Here is a 19,157-nt window from a genome sequence, read left to right as displayed (position 1 = left end):
GATCCCCATGCCTCATTAGCCCACACTGCTCCCGAAAGAATACCTATGGTTAAAAAAAGAAACCCTAAACTAATAACACGATAACTCCAATGATCCAATTGTTGAATAAATTGGGCCCTGTAATAATTCCTAACAGAAAGAAAAGAAGTGTTTTGTAAAACATTGTTTCCTTTATTCATATATTGGATCTCATCAAAGGAAAATGACTTATTTAAAAAATGATTGTTTTTACACAAAGAATCCTTATGTCTTGTCGAAATGTAATGACTAAAAGAGCTACTGATAATAATGATCCACATAAAAGAGCTGCATAACCCAATACCATCATACTTACATGCATCATTAACCACTGGGATTGGAGAGCGGGTACTAATATTTCGGATTGATGCATTTCAGTTAAAAGACCTGAAGTAGCAAATCCTTGGGTAAAAATAGCACTTGGCGCGGTTAGTGCGCTTAAATGATTTTTATGTTTTTTCAAATATGGAACTATATGAATAATGGAGAAACTCCATGAAAGGAAAATTAATGATTCATACAAATCACTTAATGGGAAATGTCCCAAATGGTCGTGTTTGGTACTACTAAATGGTCGTGCTTGGTACTACTAAATGGACCTTCTCCATTAGGTCAAATCTAAGACCTTTCCAATATTTACTAATAAACGTCAAGTTAGAGAGATATGATTTTGGAAGAAAAAAAAAGCGGCATACTAACAATGGTGATACTCATTATGATATTTCTCCAAATGAGGATCATCATCATCATATGGAACGTGAGGTTCTATTTCATACCCTCTTTCATCCAGCAGTTTTTTAAAAGAAAATCTTACTATTGTTATGGCAATATTAGAAACCTGTGGATAGTGGTTCAGATATTATTAATAAACTTGGTTTTTCTCATTCTATTTGTATATCTTCTGCTCTTCTTTCTGTTGTTTAGACTGGGGGTCTTTTTTATTCTCTGGAAGGAGAAAAGAAAGCCTGTGTTATAGAGGAAGTCCAGTCCTCTTCAAGAACAATACATGTTCTAGTTTCGGACAAAAAACTAGGACACTCTTGGATGTTTTCCGTGGTCTATGCATGGGCTCAAGCTTGCCATCGGCATGAGACGTGGCAGGAATTCACTGAGATAGCGAATTCTATCTCTCTCCCATGGTTGGTCATTGGGGACTTTCACACTATTCTCGATCCAGCTGAGAAAAAAGAGTTTCCGTATCTCAAACTGAAGCCTTCCGGACCTGCACGGATTAATGTTTACTTCACGATCTTGGCTACTAAGGTAATCCCTATACTTGGTCTAACAAAAGGGAAGGTGGTGCAGCAATATTTGAGCGTTTTAACATAACTCCGGTTAATGTGGATTGGAGATCTATGTACCTAGATGCATTTCTTCTCCATCTTCCTATCACGCGCTCTGACCAAGCGAAGAAAATGGAAGTGCGCCGCACCTTTTACTAGTCAAGCTTCATTATTAAGGCCTACCCTTGCTTTATAGGATTAGGGGCGCCTGACCTACTGATTCTCTATCACAGTACCACCTCTTTCTCAAGCCCCATCCTTAACCCTTCCCCAAATCAACAACTGATCTGATCTACAAAGCCTAGACCCGGAAAGAAGGAAAACCACAAACAGCTTAAATGAACGGCTCGCTTATTTTCTTCACTTACTGAGAGAACAAATAAACTGAAAAGTCACCGCCTATCACCCGCGACAGGCGAATTTATTTTGCAGTTTTGGTCTTGTTAACGGGGCAGAAGAAAGCTTGTTAGCTCAAGTCAAGATAGCTGCTCCGGGTTGCAGTGCATAGTTAGCGTGGATGCGATAGCGCTGGTCTTTGAGGCGCGAGAGCTTCATCTCGGTGGAAGGGTTCCATTGTGACACTGGTCTTTATCGTCGAGCGAAGCGAGTGGCGAGACAAGCTCACGAAGCGATCTGGGAGTTCTATCCGTCGAGCGAGAGATGAACTGAATCGTATGTCGTCAAGTGAATGAGCTTCTTCCTCCTGTAAAAAAGATCTTCCAAGAGCAAGCCCTATTTTTTGTCTTTCCCTCTTGACTGTACTGTTCAAAGAGGGAGTCGTTCTGCTATTACGTAGATACGATATCCAAGATATACTGGAGGCGACATAGACATAGTGGTTGTCCAACGAGGTACTACGCATAATAAGATCTTGCTTCGGGTGATCCACATATCGCGCACTTACCCTTTTTTGATAATCCTAGGAAGATTTTTTATGCATTATCGCCTCACCTCATGTCATGGTTAAAGCATGAAGGATAGGTGGGGTCTACTACTCCTTAAAAAAGATTCTGAAGAAGTCACCATAGAACTCCTTGGATCATCTGTTAACGGCTCAATCCATTACTTCTGAGGAATGCTAAAAAAAAAATAAAAAAGGATTACTTTGTTGCTTTCTTTTTTCATTTTTCTATACTATTCTTCCATTGTTTCGATAGATCCCGGGATCAATACAATAAAAAAACCTATGAATTATAGTAGAGCAGTTGATGTTGGATTATTTCGAATTGATCGGAACAAGCAACGGACTGAGCGCCTAGCGCGAAAGCCGTTGCGCGTTAGCGCTTTAGTTTGATTGCTGGGTGACATATTAAAAGGAAAGAAGCCAGAGATGTGCTTAAGGGCAAGAGATTGATTTAAAGACTTTATTCGTAGACCAACCTAAACGGCCTTAGCTGCTTTCAAGGCTCATCTCTTATTATTGCTTAACCTCAGAACCTATCGCACTGATTGGATTGACGCCTACCAGGAGTGCTTACCGAAGCCCATATCCGTTAACTGCCAACCGTTTTCTTGCTTGGCTTATACCGTAACCCTTTGATTGGCTTGGCCTTAACTATACAAGGGAGACCGTATACCTTTCTTGATTGGCTTACCGATATGCTTGCCGTATACCTATTTCCTTATCTATAGTATTTTAGCTTATACTTACTTATTGCTAAACAAACCCTTAGATTCTTGATTTCAATATAACATAAATTAGATATGTAACATTTGTGTAGTAAGGAAAGATATAAAATAATAAAGGGTTTGTTTGATAATGAATAGTAATATGGATTTTGATAAATACTTTTATTTCAAAATATAAAATAACGAAAAATGGTCAATTTATTTTTATCATTTTCAATTCTTCAAACAAGTGCAAAAATAATATGAGAACATTTTTAAATAATCAATTTTGGGATAATATTTTTTAATCAAGTTTTTCCAGTATAAAATTTCCATATCTAGCATGTATATAATTTTGGAAATATGGATGTTTTAAGACATAGGATTTTCTTAATATTGGAAAATTTTCATACTAATATAAGGTCCGTATACTCTTCATTCAATAAAATTAAAGAAAGGTATACAATTAATTTTTATTTATTTTTCTTTATTTACTATTAAATGCAACTTTATAAACATAATTGAAAGAATCATGCATCAAATATATTCATATTAATTTTTAGATAATTGATAATATAACTAAACTCTAAAACTGAGAATAAAACTTAAATAAAACATTTTATTATTAACCTTTTAATTCTAATTTTATACTAGGGTTTAGAAGGAAATCTTATGGTTGGTCGTTCTTAAAAGCTTTTTTTTTTTATATATATATAAATTAAAATAATTTTCTAGATGTATATATATATATATATATATATTATATTTAGGGTTCATTTGGTTATGTTTTTTAAAATTTGTTTTTAAAAAGTATTTTTTATTCTTTAACTTAAAAATTATTTTAAAAAAACAAGTTTCAGAAAACATAATAAGACAGACTCATGTTTTCCTTTCATTTTTAAAAACTAAAAAATTATTTTTAAATCACACAACAAAACATGCTCTTAAGTTTTCAAATTGAATTTTGTTCTTAAAAATAATTGAAAACTATTTTAAGAATCTCAAAAATTATTTTTTGAAAATGTTATCAAAAAGGCTCTTGTGTTCATTATATTCCCAGAATATATTTTTAAAATATGATTGTTCTTTTGGAGTTTATAATTATGCACTAAATGCACCTTATCTTTTTTGGTAAAAGGGATATCTTAATTTTAATATAAGATATTTGTCCACAACACCATGTTCTAACTTACTATTCCAATGGATCACCAAAAATTTTATAAATTACGATCACAAAATTGTGATCAATGGAATCTAATATATGGAAGATGAACAAGGATAAAGTAGATGGGAAATAAAATTCATCGCTCTCTTTATTTGTTTCATCTAATTTATATTTTGTGTTCCATTTTGATTAGACCGCAACTTGACCAACTCCAACCCATCTAATCCGTGCGTAACCCTGGTTTTGGTTGATATGGGTGAGGTTTGGATAGGGCTTGGATTGAAAAGTACAAACTCAATATTTAGTCCATGGAATCTGAATTCACTTATTATTATTTATTATTTAATTTTCAATATATAAGAAAATTATTGGATCTAGTTTAGGCAATGCCTAAAAAAGGTGAATAAGTGTTTGAATCATTTTGGCCTAAAAGTTAATTATTTTTAATTTTGTAATAACTACTTTTTAATTTATTTTTATTTGAGGAGATGCAAATCCTCCTCTTAACCCAATAAAAACATAAAAAGTTTAAAACTATTTTAGATAATGCATTTATAGGCTAAGGAAGTTGGTGGACTAGATCTAGAATTTTCCCAAAAAAATCTATTAAAAATTAGAAAAAAAAAAAAAGACTCCAAAATTTTAGAAAATTCTGCCATAGGCACTTGAGTGCTCGAGAAGATTTTTAAAACCATTTGAAAAAACCTTTTAGCTCAATTTTAAAACCATTAGTCCATACCATGCATTAATTAAATCCTATATTTGCATGTCTCATCCCAATTGATCACTCTCAACAACTTTGAGTGATTAATAGAGAGTAAGACACGATATAGAAATACCTTAAGTCAAAATAAATGAAACAAAATTGTCAATCTTAACTACATATTTAATGTGTCAATATATTATTATTATTTTATTTAAATTACAAAAATTTAGACTATATGGTCTATCAATTGTGTTGAATTGTTAAAATATGTTCAAATGTTAAAACTTGAGTTTATGAATTATTATTTACCTTGAATTGTTGGGTTATTTTACGACTTTCAAACATATTTATCTTTTAATATTTTGTTATGACTTATGTTTTATATTTTATTATTCTTATGGATAACCAATTTTTTTTTAAAATTATGATCACAAAATTTGTGATTAATTGGAATCTAACATGTGGAGTACAAACTCTAATGGGTGTTTGGCAAAACTTATTACTTGTTACTTAATTATTTAAATTGACTTTAAGTTAAATTATAATTAAGTTATTAACTTAAAATTTATTATTCAATTCTTATTTTAAGTATTAAAGTTGTTTAATAAAATTAATTTAAAATATATTTTAAATCATCAATTTAACATATTTATCTTCATAAATTATAATTAGAAAAAAAATATTGAGTAACAATGGAAGTGATGGAATAACAAAAAAGATGATAAACGTAATTAGTGTAAATGATGACAAAAAGATAAAATAAATATGTGGAGTTAAGAATAAATTCATTAATTTTACTTAGTACTTAAAATTATTTTTGACTTTAAATCATATCATTAAGTTATTTTACAAAATATATTTAATTTGTTTAATGACTTAAGTTAAATTATTAAGTTGATTTACAAAACACTCACTAACTTAGGGTTTAAGATGTATTTATCTTTTAATAATTTATTATGATTTATATTTTATAACTTTAAAATACGGGTTTTATTCAATTAGATAGTTAGATGCAAATTTTAAGATGAAATTATTTAGTTTGACTATTAATTATTCAAAATTTTGTAAGACGATTCAACACGCAAAAATATTTGAATATGAACTATTTAAAATTATATTTGTAAAAAATAAATAAAATGCTAAAGAAATTAAATGAAGAAAAGACCCCACATAAGAACATGGGGGTTGACGGACTTGGTCAACCATTTGAAGCTTCCATTCAAATGCATTTCATACGTCTAGGAGCCCTCTTTACTTTATTCTATATATATTGGTCAACTATGTAGTCACATTTTTTATTAAAAAATGAAAATTATTCCAAAAATGATATTATTATTTTTTCAATAGAGTTATTTATTTTTTATTTTTATCAATTTTATGATTCTCTTAAAAGGAGGTGATCCGACCATATATTTGAATATGACTACCTTATTATGACTTTATTCAAACTTTTAATTCTATCTTTGGCATCTCTCTTTGTAATTAAGGTAATATGAACACATTGAAGAATATAATAGAGAAATAAAGATTGTAAAGTTTAATTTGATACAACGTGGATTTCCAACACCCAATGTCGTAAGTGTATAATCCTACATATGGATCAATACTTGGGTTGGGTTAGTTAGATGACAACAAGGTAAAAAAAATAAAAATCAAAGCGTATAATATTAACAAGTTAAAAAGAAAGTTTGTCCATGAAAATTTACATTTCGTTAAACTATATTGGGTAATTTCATCAACATTAAATTGATCAATGTAATGCAAGTACATAAGGAAAGCTTAAATATTATTAGATAAATAATATATTATAAAATCAAATTATTTATGATAATGTATAATTATCTAATTAAAATTATTAAATATTCAATTTGGATTTGAGTTGAGTTTGTTGCCCAACATCCTCATTTGAGTCTAACTTAAACCGAATCACAAAAGGGGCTACTCAGATCTACTTAAAGTTGAGTTAAGTGGGACTAAATTTGTCCAAATTACACCCCTCATGTTTAAAATTAAATTAAATTATTAAATAAAAGTATAGAAAAATAAAATTTAGATACACACGTATACAAGGTGAGATTAAGGTAAGAAGAAATGGACTTCTAAATTCTAATTAGTATTTTCCATTTTCTTCCTAACCACAAATTAAAGATTGACACGTGGCCATCTCCCTCTTTTCCTACAAATTAGGAAATGACACGTGGCTATTTGTTTTCGTTGGACTTTTCAAAGTCGTATGAGAAGCACCTCAGAAGTCACGCGACAGCTATAAATATTTACTCACAGATGAAGAAAGTGAATTAGAAAGTTGAACGATAGAAAATGGCGAAGAAAGAGGAAGAACCAGTGATGGGGATCCCCTACCCGGCGGTCTACCATCCTAACCAGAACCCCTACCAGGCCGGTGTCATTCCGCCGAACGCCTTCGTCGGCGATCCCAAGGGAGTTCCGATTCAGCAGACCATTTTCCGAGACACTCCCGCTCCTTTCAACTGCGTCTACTGCGGCAGCTCCGGCGTTACCACCGTAAAGTAAACTCTTCTTTTATGCCTTTTCTTTTTTTTTATTGAGAAATTTTGTTTGGATTTTGATGTATTGGTTGGTAATTCAGTTATAGTAATGATTCGGTTTGTTTTTTTTTTTTTTTCCTGTGAGTAAAAATTGGTTTCCGTGATGTTCGGTTAATTTAAATTGTGTTGATTTTTTTTTAAGTGATATTCTGTGAAATTGTTAAAAGAAGTGATGAACTTGAAATGTGGCATGTTGAATTAATAACTTTTGTGGAGGTTGATTTATATGTTTTTGGATGCAGGGAGCGATGGGTGTGTATTGTGATTAAACAGCATAAATTTACTTGACTTATGCTCTGGTCATTAAGAATCTAATGATGAACTGTATCATATGTATCTTTGATGTGTTGGTTGATGATTTCGGTTTAATGATGATCGATCTGTTGTTGATGTGCTCAATTTTGTTTTCGGCAATATTAGGGTTTTGTGAATTGGTTGATAGATTCAAATTATGGTGGTTTCGGCGGTATTATATTGATAGATTCAAGTTATGAGGCAGGAATTAATTGAAATTCTATGGAAATTTTGTGTTATTCTGTTAAATTGGTAAAGAACTGATGGAACTTGGAAGCAGTGTGTGGTGTAGTTCTTGATTGGAAGTTAGGAGCAATAGGAACCGTATTGTTAGCAAAAAGTGTGAATTTACTTGGATCATGCTCTGGCCATTAAGAATTTAATGATCAACTGCCTTAAACTTGACAGGAATTAACAATTTTAAACTTGGAGATTATTGTGTGAGTTCCTCATTTACATTGCAAAAATTTCTGTACCATTTGTCATGGATGTGTATGCTATTTTGTTTTAACTCTCTTCTAGAATTTTCAGTAAGCACAGTACATTGGAATTGGGAAAAAAATCACGTTTGTCAAAAATTAATGCATGTGATAGGATATATTCGATACAATACTTTTTTTCAAGAAAAATGAAGCATTGGAAATTGAAGCTTAAGAGTAGTTATTGCTTCTAATTAATGTTAAGAGATGTTATTTGAATAAAACATGTGTTTTTCAAATGATTTGAATGTTAACCTTGTGGATGATGATGAATAAAGAGCAAAGACTTTTACTTAATATCTTATTTCATTTTTTAGGCAATGATGATAAACTTGGAAAGTTGGAACTTCAACATGGTTCACAATTGCATAAACATCAATAATAGTTTCCTTTAGATATATTGGTGGAGAATTACTAGATGCATATAACTTTTAACATATTGTTAAGGTCTAGTTCAAAGTTGAAACCTAAAACAATAGTTAGAAATTTGATTGGAAATTCATTATGTAGATTTTATGATAAAACATTGCATTAAAATGATATTTCTAAAGTTAATTTCATTAAAACTGTTTTAATGATATTTGTCGAGTTAATTTCAGTAAAACTGTAGTCTTCAGTGTTTACATGCATTTGATATTGATAAATACATATGTTTACCTCTTTAAATTTACTATCTTTTACAGATTTGGTTAATAAATGATTTATATCTTGGTTATCTTTTTTATTTTTTCTCCATTTCCTTCATTTCTTTTTTGATAACTGGGAATCTTTCCTGAGATAAAGGCATTTATCCCAACTGTCAACCCTGGTTGATATGGGCCTGCTCTCACTGCCCTACACTACTTAAATTCTAGGGAGGCTTGAACTCAGGACTTCTAGTTAACTGCCAAAGAATGCTACTGTTGAACCACACCTTGTGGGCTCCTCTTGTTCTTCCATTTTATAACAACCAAATGTATAATAAACTCATATCAAATGATAACTGAAACAAAATGAAATAATTTCAGTCTGGATAGGCTAGGGCTGTTAGGCACTGTTAAGGCCATGATTGTTTTTAGGAATGCAGGAATATGAATGGGAATGCTGTCTTATTCCCATATTCCCATGTTTGGTTCACACAAATGAGCTTGTGGATGATTTACCATGTCTTTGCATAACCCACATTATGTAGGCTATGGGAACTTGGGGGAGGAGGTGGTATTTCTATTCCCATCATTCAGGTTTAGACTTATAATAATTTGTAATTACTAGTGTATCTTAGGAGTTGGTTTCTAAAAATAAAATATTCAAATTATGTTCCAAACCAATATTTTAATAACTCCTTCCCTTCCTTCATATATTCTTCTTTCATCTCATTTTTGTCAATAATGGAATTGAAAAATTAAATTTCTTACATCTTTGAAAAATTGTTATTTTATAGTAAGTTTGAACTAAATTTTTAGAAGTGGATAAACTTAATTTTTATACTTTTACAAATTTTAAATGGAATTAGCCACAAAATATAACATGGTAATATGCCAAATATTATCTCATTTAGTTCTTCTATTTTAGGGATTTATTTATTTATTTTTAATTTAATTTAATTTAATTTAATTTATTTATAAAAAAACTATTTAATTTAACGAAGATCAGGTTATGGGAAAATCCCGTTTCTATATACTTGGTAGTAAAGGGAGTATTTGAAAGAAGATATTTTGATTCTTGTGCTTGTACAAATAAACATTTTTTTTCTTGATAGGTAAATTTTTGTCCCCATTGGGACTTGAACTTGGAACCTCCCACAAACCCTCCCAATCCCTTTACCACTTGAGCCAGGCCTCAAGGGCTGCTGGTTCAAATAAACATAAGTGTGGGTATAGAAACTATTTCCCATTCTAATTCTTGAGGTGTACAAACACTGGATTGGGAACAACTTATTTTGGTTATCTACTGTTGCAGATAATATCCTAAGGTGTCTCTTTCTTAGTGCTTGCATTTTAAAATATCGAAAGGATGCAGAAAAGTAAAATTTAGTTGCAGGTGTTGGATACATCTCTGCTACTCTTGACTTTCAAGATGGAGATGTTGGAGAGATCTCTTAGTTCAGCATGGCATAAGCAAGCCCATATATCTGTTTTCTCTTCATACAAATAACAGAAAACTGACTTGTAATGGGAAGAGCCATTTACTAGAAGTCTTGGAGGGGTTTGTGATTTAAGGTTGGCAGTAAAAACCAGCCACAATCAATCAATCTTGTTTACTGTTTCTTTTGGGGAGAAACAGATATCCAGTTGGTGGGTCACAAATAGCGGTCGAGGTTTCTACCACATGAATGTCTGATGTCAGTCTCAGTTATGCATAACTATTCTTCAGCATATTCTGGACTGTTCTGGTTGATTTGAGAATTCTTCTGCTTCATGTAGGCTCCACCATATGTTCTGTTTCCCTCTTTTTTTGGTTATGATCTTTGCCTTTACTTTTTTCCACTTCAGTTAGGTGACTATTTCAAACATGGAAAAAAAATCTTTACTTAACAGCCTCAAGTACCATTGGGTGCTTATTTTCAACTAGGATGAGATAGAAATTATTATGCTAGCTTTTGGGAAATTTTTAGCTTGAAACTCTTTTTTCCCCTTCAATTTACAATTTGGCATTTGTCATATTACACCTGTAATAACCCAAAGGGTAGCAGATCAGCACCATTAAACCTTAGCGTGATGGTGAGCTTAAGGCATTTTTGTAAATTGTATTCAGAGAAACAAATACATTTGGTCTCTACAAAAAAATTTCACTTACAAACTTTCCCCTTGATGTTCTGGATTTTCTTCCTTCCATTTTAATCTTCTTCTACATTTCTCTCTCTAGCATATGTTCTATTATAGTTCTGCAGTGCAGGTATACTTTTCTTTTTCTCTGGTCTTAATTATGATGTTTTGTGTACAATAAAGGTCGAAACCAAGCCTGGCAGCTGTTGTCGGTTGTATGATGCCGATGATGCTTGGAATTTGCTTTCTTTGTCCTTCAATGGACTGCCTCTGGCATAAATATCATTATTGCCCAAGCTGCAAGGAAAAGGTAAAAAAATTTATCCGCACTGTGTTTTTTGTCCATTACTTCAATTTTCATGCTTTGATGAAAATTTAGCAATGATACTTTAATGTGAACTTGGTTTCTTGTAGGTTGCCGATTTTGAGAAATCAGATCCCTGTGTAGTGATGGATCCTCCACAATGGACACAGCAGAGCTTTGCATTGCCTGCATCATATTGATAAGTCATTAACCCGCATTGTAGCTGCTGTTGTCAGTTTGCATTTGTTTTCTGTGTGCTTAATAGTGATGGAGCCAACTGTTTGGTATGTGTACATGGCGCTTTGAACATATCATGTTGCTATGTGTACATGGAGCTATGAACAAATGTTTTTGTTATGTGTATATGAACCTATGAACAAATACTACTGGCATACAGTATACATTTTTAAGTGTACTACCTTTGTTTTTCATTTTCCTCAATAATATGGAGCATTGGGCTCAGTAACAGAGATGCAGGGTATGATGAGCCTGAATGAGCTTAATCATTTTTATGGGCTGCTTGGCTATGAGGTACCTTAAAAAATGACTTACTAGATTACCAGTTAAGAGTTACACAGAATCCTCTCCAGCTCAATCCTGCTCAGCCCTAGAGCAGGCTTAGCTGAACTGAGTAGACCACGAGTGAGATAGAGTTAACCACTTCAGGAAAGATCCTGTGCCCTTCCCAAAATATCATGTACGTTAAAGGAAAAAAGGGTCCAGAAATCCCAAAATAAGCAACTATATAAAAGATTAGTGCCCTATTATTAGGTATGATAAATTACTGTCATTAGTGGGAAAGTTGGTAACCCAATATGAAATCATGTTTCCCAACTGTGATGAAGTCATTGTTAGTGAAGATGAAGCTACCTGAGAGTTTCTGTTTCATCATTATTTGAAAATGCCATCATCATCTTGCACCTGCCGCATTTAGGGAGACCTTGAAAACTTAATTGTCATCGAGTAGTTGCAAAGAAAAGGGTTGGTATGTGGTTTCAGTTGACAATACATGCCCATCGATGTTCTCTATATAAATCTAATCTGCTGGAGAATCAAGAGGTATTGAAGTTGAAACTACTCGGGAGCTGGCTCTGCATATAATTCTCTAATAGCAATTGCCTATTAGTTACTTGTTGGGTACCTAATAAGAAGATAAATGATCAAAATTCCCAAATTTCATCCTGTTGCTTTTGGGTAGTTGTATCCCTTCTGAAGGAGCTGATCCTTTCTTTTTATGAGAAAACTGGATATCTGTTTCTTCTGATTGCTGATTGCTGAATGCTGAGGGTTACTACGTCTTTAAATTCTTGATGAAGAAAAGGCTTGATTTGTAGTTTGGCTCCAAAAAACAGGCCCATGGACATTCTCTGTAAGATCCAGTCAAACGGAGAATCAAGCTGGAGACAACTGAAGTTGAAACTTACTGGTGAGAGGTTCTCTATAGATAGATTTCAGACCATCAGGTACTTACCCTGTATCTAATAAGAATTAAATGATTGAAATTCCCGAGTTTCATTTTTCTTTACCTTTTTCTTTTGGAGAGCTGTATCCTTTTTGAAATATAGCTCATCCTTTTCTATATCATGTTTCATTCACTTCGGATAAAGTGTAGAATTGTATGCTTATTTCTTCATTATTTCTTCTGCTTAAAGTGATTGTAGTCATTGCCCGGAAAATTTTAACAATATTTTTAGTAAACGACCTTGTTAATTAGTAATAAAATATTCTCAGTAGCTAAATGATACTGTTAATATACAATCTTTGGATTTTATAAAACTTAAATAGGTTGATTGCCTAGTCATTAATCTGGATGGGTATTCAAGTGAATTAGAAGCTGGGAGGTTTCTTAAAGTTGGCATCCACAGTCTGAAGTTTTGATACTAAGATCATTATGTTGCCATCAGGAAAGGGATCAAGACCTACCATCAAATGAATCCTTGGAGTAGATTAATTCCACATAAACACCTGTTTTATTATACATGCTAATAATTTGAATTTCATGAGATCTTTTGGGTAGTGTATAAGAAAATGAAGCATGTTTTATAAATATGGTCTACTTGTGGTGAGGTTCATTGGTCTTGTTATTTTGTAACACTACTAGTAGCTTGCTTGAGAATTAAGAGAAGTTCAAAATCCATCCTTATGCCAATCTTCCAAACTACACATTTGCACTTGGGATTTATGGGAGCACACATATGATTCATAGTATCCTTGATTATGTTATGTTTGTATTAATGAATAAATTAGAACTGATGTGTTTGCTTTCCAAGCCCGACTGTCATGGTTCTTGCTATTAGGCAGAATCACATACCTCATAGTTATCCTTACTCGTAGCCTCATTTAGGCAAAAGCTCGCATACCTCTGTTGTGCATCTCTTTTGGGAGTTGATCTTGAACCCTTGTCCTGGCTACAGAAGGAGGAAGAGTAGGCTCCACATGAGTGATAAGAGGCCATCAGGTGCCAAGGAGACTTGCCATAAACCACATTATAGATTCCAAGCTAATAGTGTCGTGTTCATTCTCAAGAATGACTCCAATTTCTATAGAACATGATTCTCATGTTGACTCTGATGGATGGCTGCCATGGCCTTTCTTTTCTTTTGTTTCTTGAATCATTTGATCAAAGGTAGACAAGCTCGGTATTTTGAAACCTTAAGGAGGCTGTAGGCAAGTCATCCTTCGCTACCAAACAACGCTCTTTATCTTGACCAACCTTCCTCTCTCAAAATCTCTTAACCTGTCCTCCAATGGAAGGATAGATGCAGAAGTTCTTGAGTCTCTATTTATAGTTGCTGTAGAGGATTAACCCGTGTAAATTGGCACCGTCCATCTCTTTGCATGATTCAATCCATCATGGAATATATCCTTCAGGATTTGCAGGGCCCAAGGTATGCTGTCTATTTCTATTCTTGGTCACCACATCTTGATAGAATTCCAAACTTTTTGATAATAACAGTATTGGTACATACATAAAATCCTGGCCTACATTCCGCTCTGCTATTGCCCAGATGTCACACTGGTTTACCAATTTGCCTTTGTCATTTATAACCTGACTTTTCACTATCTCGAAAGGGTTGTGGAAAGGTTCATGTCACAGAGTTTATCCGATTCTTATGACCTCACCCTGAAGGGGATGGCAAAACAATAAAATCTCAAAAGAAATGTGGCTTTCGGCTCAACTTGTATTGTATGCCTCTGTTGATAGATATAATGAGATGCGTCCACATCTCATTGCATCCTACTTTCCTCGCTTGATGATCTCATTATTCGAATTCCAACATCAATCTTCATCCTCATCTCCTCTCCTAAGGAAAGCACTAGGTCAATGTCTTTACCACCTAGCAAAACTTGACATGGGCCTCCAAATTGGCTCTAGTGGCCTTTTTATCGGGGATATATCATGTGGCACACACACATTGGCCCCTTTCAGCTAACACTGGTCTTATCATCATGGTTCGAAGTCCTGATATTGGTTGCTAACTCAATAGGCATCGAGGTACATTGATCTTGATATTTCAAATTGGTATCAACCATACACAAAATATGCTAGTTAAAAAGCTAAAAAAAAAAAAAAAAACTCCTAAGAAACTAATGAAAATTTTAGAAAATTGATTATAATCATATGGATTCAACATATTAGTATATAAACATTTATCACATTTAGCATTATTTAAATAACTATAAAAGGATGTGTTTGAATTAGTCTATGATAGTGTTAGTTTGTCTTGAAAATAAAAAATGGAAATGATTATGGGTAATTGATAAAAATGATTATTTTGAAAATAAATTGGTTTGAATTTCTTGCTCTTACTCGTGTATTAAAGTATATTGATAATGGGAATCCTTGGCATATGTAGAAATTATTTAGGCTTGTTTGAAAATGTTTTCAAAAACATTTAAAAAAAAAAACAGATTTTGAATGTAGTTTTTAAAAGCAACTCTCTATTATTTTGAATAATAAAATTATATTTGTGAATTTGAATATAAAAAATAGTTTTCTTAGTTTATTCTCCGTGTTATTCACTTATAATGCAAAAGTTTTCAAAGTATTCTTCATATTTTCAATTATTACTCAAAATACTATAATAAATAAATAAATAAATAAATAAAACATCTAAAATTTGAAATATTTGTACTAAACCTTCTCAAATATATTGTGCATGGATCAATTTCCATGCACTCTTTTTTTTTTTTTTTCAAACTTAGTGAATTTGCTCAATAATCCATTAATCTATGATTTATAGATTAGTAATTTTTCACATACATAATAGCATCTTTATCGTAGGCTTGATTTGATTTATTTCATGATGATCATGAGATATTTAAATAATTTGAAAAAATATATTTTTTTGGGCAAAAAAAAAAAAAAAAAAAAGACTTCTTATCCCTCTAGGTAATTTCGTGAACCAAGATCTAAACTTTCAACACCCTGAAACTCACTGTTGGGTGATTGTATAAAGTTTAGGTCAATGATTTAGGCTCTATAGTACTTGTTTGGTTTGGTGGCATGATGCCTGTAGTTTTGTATCAAAGTAAAGATATTTACTCAGTTTTGATTGATTTGAACCATATTGTTTGGCCTATGCTTGTATATTTATTATTTTGTGTGAGCTGGGAATGATTGGAGTGTTTCTGAAAATGGTCATGAGGCTTTTAAGAATGGGTCAGAGTCATCAGACTGGTTCTGTATATTTCAGTTGTTTTTTCCTGGGTCATCTATTGCTCTGAGAGCAACTTTTCACTGGGTCTTTATCCTTTTGGTTGCAGCTTTTCCCTTTTCTCCAATGACTCTCTCATCAACTTGCCATAGTCACTTGCTGGGGTTATTCTAAAATAAATAAGTATTTTTAATAATAATAATATTATTATTATTACTATTAAGGGTTAATTTTAGGCATGTTTTTTAGATTTTGATTAAATATATCTAATTATTATTAATTTAAAAATTCATCAAATATCTTTTCTATATTGAGATAACAGAAAATAAGATATGAAAAAAAGATAGTTAAGGCATTTGATGAAATTTTAATAGATGAAAACTATATGTATTTAATTAAAAATTTAGAAAAAATCAATAAAATTAATCCTTTATTATTAAAGATAATAGTATTTATATGATTATTATTGATAAATTTTCCATAAAAATAGTAAATAAAATAAAATGGGTGATTGAAAAGAAAAATAATGATAAAAGGAAAGAAAATAATTGAGAAAATAAAAAGACAAAATAAGGCAGAAGGCAAAAGGTGGTCTTTTCTGTCTTCTCACATTTCAGTGATTTCACGGCCTTTTCTTAATTTTAAAGTTTTGTATCCTTATAACCATTTATGTCATTTTCAAATCCCTTAATCCTAATTTAAAATAATAGTGATAATTATATAATAATATTATTACCATCCATGGTAGTATTTATATGACTATTGATGATCTCTTTCACTAATAACAATAAATAAATAAAATTGGTCATTGAAAAGAGAAATAATGATAAAAATAAATAAATAAATAATAGCGGAAAAGTTGAAAAGACAAAATAGGGAAAAACGGATTTTCATTAGTATAATAGCATTCTCCTTATTTTACATTTGTAGGATAAATTTTTCTTATTTTTATTATTCTATTGACTTTGTTTCTTTGTTCTTTATAATTATTCAGAAAGAATTTAAGTTAACATAATTCATCAATCATATTATTTGGATATAAAAAAATTAAATAATTTAATTTATATGAATGTAAAAGACAAATAAGCAATAATATAAAATGAAATAATTATATAAAGTAAACAAAGAAGACATAAAGATAATGCAAACTTCAGATTTTTCTAATAGTTTGACACAATCTACTTATATCTATTTTTCTTAAACTCTCATTAAGTAATGGTTCCATTAATAAGACTTCCAATACAAGTTTTTAAGCATTACACTTAGATTAACCAACTCTAAGAAGTACTTCAATTTTCCCCAAGAGATGCTTCACTTCTAAACTTCTTAAGCTATACCTCACATTTAAGCTTTGTTTAATAAGGTTTATAAGAAATGAATTTTTCAATACAAATTTATAGTTTGCAAATTTTTGGCTTAAAAAAAAAAAACTAGGATTAAGAGGTATATTAAGAATGAAATGCAAATTTAAGGTTAATGTATGACCAGACATATTGCATGATCGTAAGCATATTAGTCATTGGAACATTTAAGGAGTTATAAGAAGTTGTTGTAGGTCAAAAAGTAGATGTAGACGTCCACATTAGCAAGTGAACAACCACATGGTTGTTCACATGATCATCCACATGGCTTCTAGTAGTTAAAACTCGCCAAAGAGAGCAAGTAAATGATCGTTTGGTTGTCCACACGACTCTAACCTAATATTTTCCAAAGTTTATGAACGTCTTAAGGTCAAAACCTCCTTTAATTAACCTATATGAATGTAGACTACCTTTTAACAAAGGATTAACTAATATTTTGAGAAATCTTCAATCGAAGGCACTTTGATTTAGTCAGTAATGTTTTCAAGAAGCCTTTAGAGATTTTCATAAAATGTTTGAGGTCCAAAGTAGTTTTCTAGTCTGGGTAAGTCTTTTCATCCTCAAATTGAGTTTGATGCTTAACAAAAATATGCAATCCTAAGTTAATGAACTCATCATTTTACATAAAATATCATAATGACAAACTTAATAAGCCTTTTTCTTATTCTTCTTGATTCTTTATGTTGCTCCATATATTTTCCTTTTTGATGGTTTTAAGGTGATCTTGTTTATTTCATTTAAATATAACCATTAGATCTAAATTTTGTTTTGTTATTATTAAAAACAAGATTAATCAAGCCTTAATTTCATAGAGATGAAAAATTGTTAATCCAAGGATTTTCCTAATTCAATTTTGATGATTACAAAACAAAAGTTGAGTTTACTAATGATTCAAATCAAGTAAAATTTTAGGGTTTTTATTTTTATTTTTTATTTTATTTTATAATTTCAAAAGAAAGTTAAAAGTATGTCTTAGAAAGATTCAAATGTTATAAAGAGATGAATCATTGAAGAATCAAAATATTTAGGAATGTATTTTCTCCCAACTTTAAATTATTGAAGAAATTAAATGATTGGTTAGATGTAAATTAATTTGGGTAAGATTTGAATTGCTCAATATCATGTTTTATATCTCAAATTTATTTTTAAAACCATTTTGTGGGTAATATCTTATTTGCTACTTCAAAATATTAATGAAGAGATGTGTCAGGTGGGCATTATCAATTCCTCTATGAGGAGCAGGGAAAGTTATCCAACTTTTTCTTCTTCCATAAAAGATAGAGCCAATCTCCTGTAAAATGCCGCATTTACAGCTTTTCTAAAAGGCTTTGATATTGACAGTTTTTGTCTGTTTCTTCTTTTTCCAATTGCATGCCACACACTTGAACTTGTCTTTTAATACAGATAATACCATTAATTATACACATAGGCTTTCCTATGGAATCGAAAACATATCCCCCTTTTTTTTTTTTTCTTTTTTTTTTAACACCATTTTTTAATACCCAGTTCAATACCATCTTAAAAGCTACTTAAAGTGATATTTTTTCCCCCACTTTTAATACCACAATGAAAAAATTAGTTTTAAACAATGTCATTTTTTTTTTTTGTATATCAAAGAAACTTTTTATAGTTAAACATTTTAAAAACTCTTCATAGGGACCCCAATCTTAGGGTGCTGACTATCTCGTAACAATTAACATCGAATAAATTTAAGATATCATTAGTGATCGAATTCAAATTATGATTATATGTAATCAATGTCATATTGTATATGTATTTTAATATAACTTTTGTCTTATTAATTTATATCTTACAAATTCTTATTACTTTAGAGTTAAATTAATGTTTATAATGTAATCACCTAAATCTTACTTTAGTTTCATTATTTTATATGTGGTTTTATGGTTTTTTATTTTGATCTTATTACTTTACATATTAATCCCATTATTTTGTATTGTAGTATATCTTGA

General features: G+C 31.2%; 1 protein-coding gene and 1 non-coding gene across 2 annotated transcripts; one reads left to right on the top strand and one right to left on the bottom strand.

Moving 5' to 3' along the window:
- The first annotated feature begins 7,012 nt into the window (after positions 1-7,012).
- LOC100242123 (uncharacterized) lies at positions 7,013-11,638 on the top strand. Its single transcript, XM_002263651.4, has 3 exons — positions 7,013-7,308; positions 11,048-11,174; positions 11,279-11,638. The coding sequence occupies exons 1-3, from the start codon at positions 7,100-7,102 to the stop codon at positions 11,366-11,368; spliced, it is 426 nt and encodes a 141-aa protein (XP_002263687.1). The 5' UTR covers positions 7,013-7,099; the 3' UTR covers positions 11,369-11,638.
- Positions 11,639-13,615: 1,977 nt separating this feature from the next.
- Positions 13,616-13,863, bottom strand: MIR169Y (microRNA MIR169y). The gene has a single exon (NR_127768.1). It is a non-coding gene; the product is annotated as a microRNA MIR169y (primary transcript).
- Positions 13,864-19,157: the final 5,294 nt, after the last annotated feature.

The sequence above is a fragment of the Vitis vinifera genome, chromosome 1 (assembly GCF_030704535.1).
Source record: "Vitis vinifera cultivar Pinot Noir 40024 chromosome 1, ASM3070453v1".
Lineage (NCBI taxonomy): Eukaryota > Viridiplantae > Streptophyta > Magnoliopsida > Vitales > Vitaceae > Vitis > Vitis vinifera.
The sequence above is the reverse complement of the archived record's forward strand: the minus strand, read 5'-3'. Positions and strand labels throughout refer to the sequence as shown.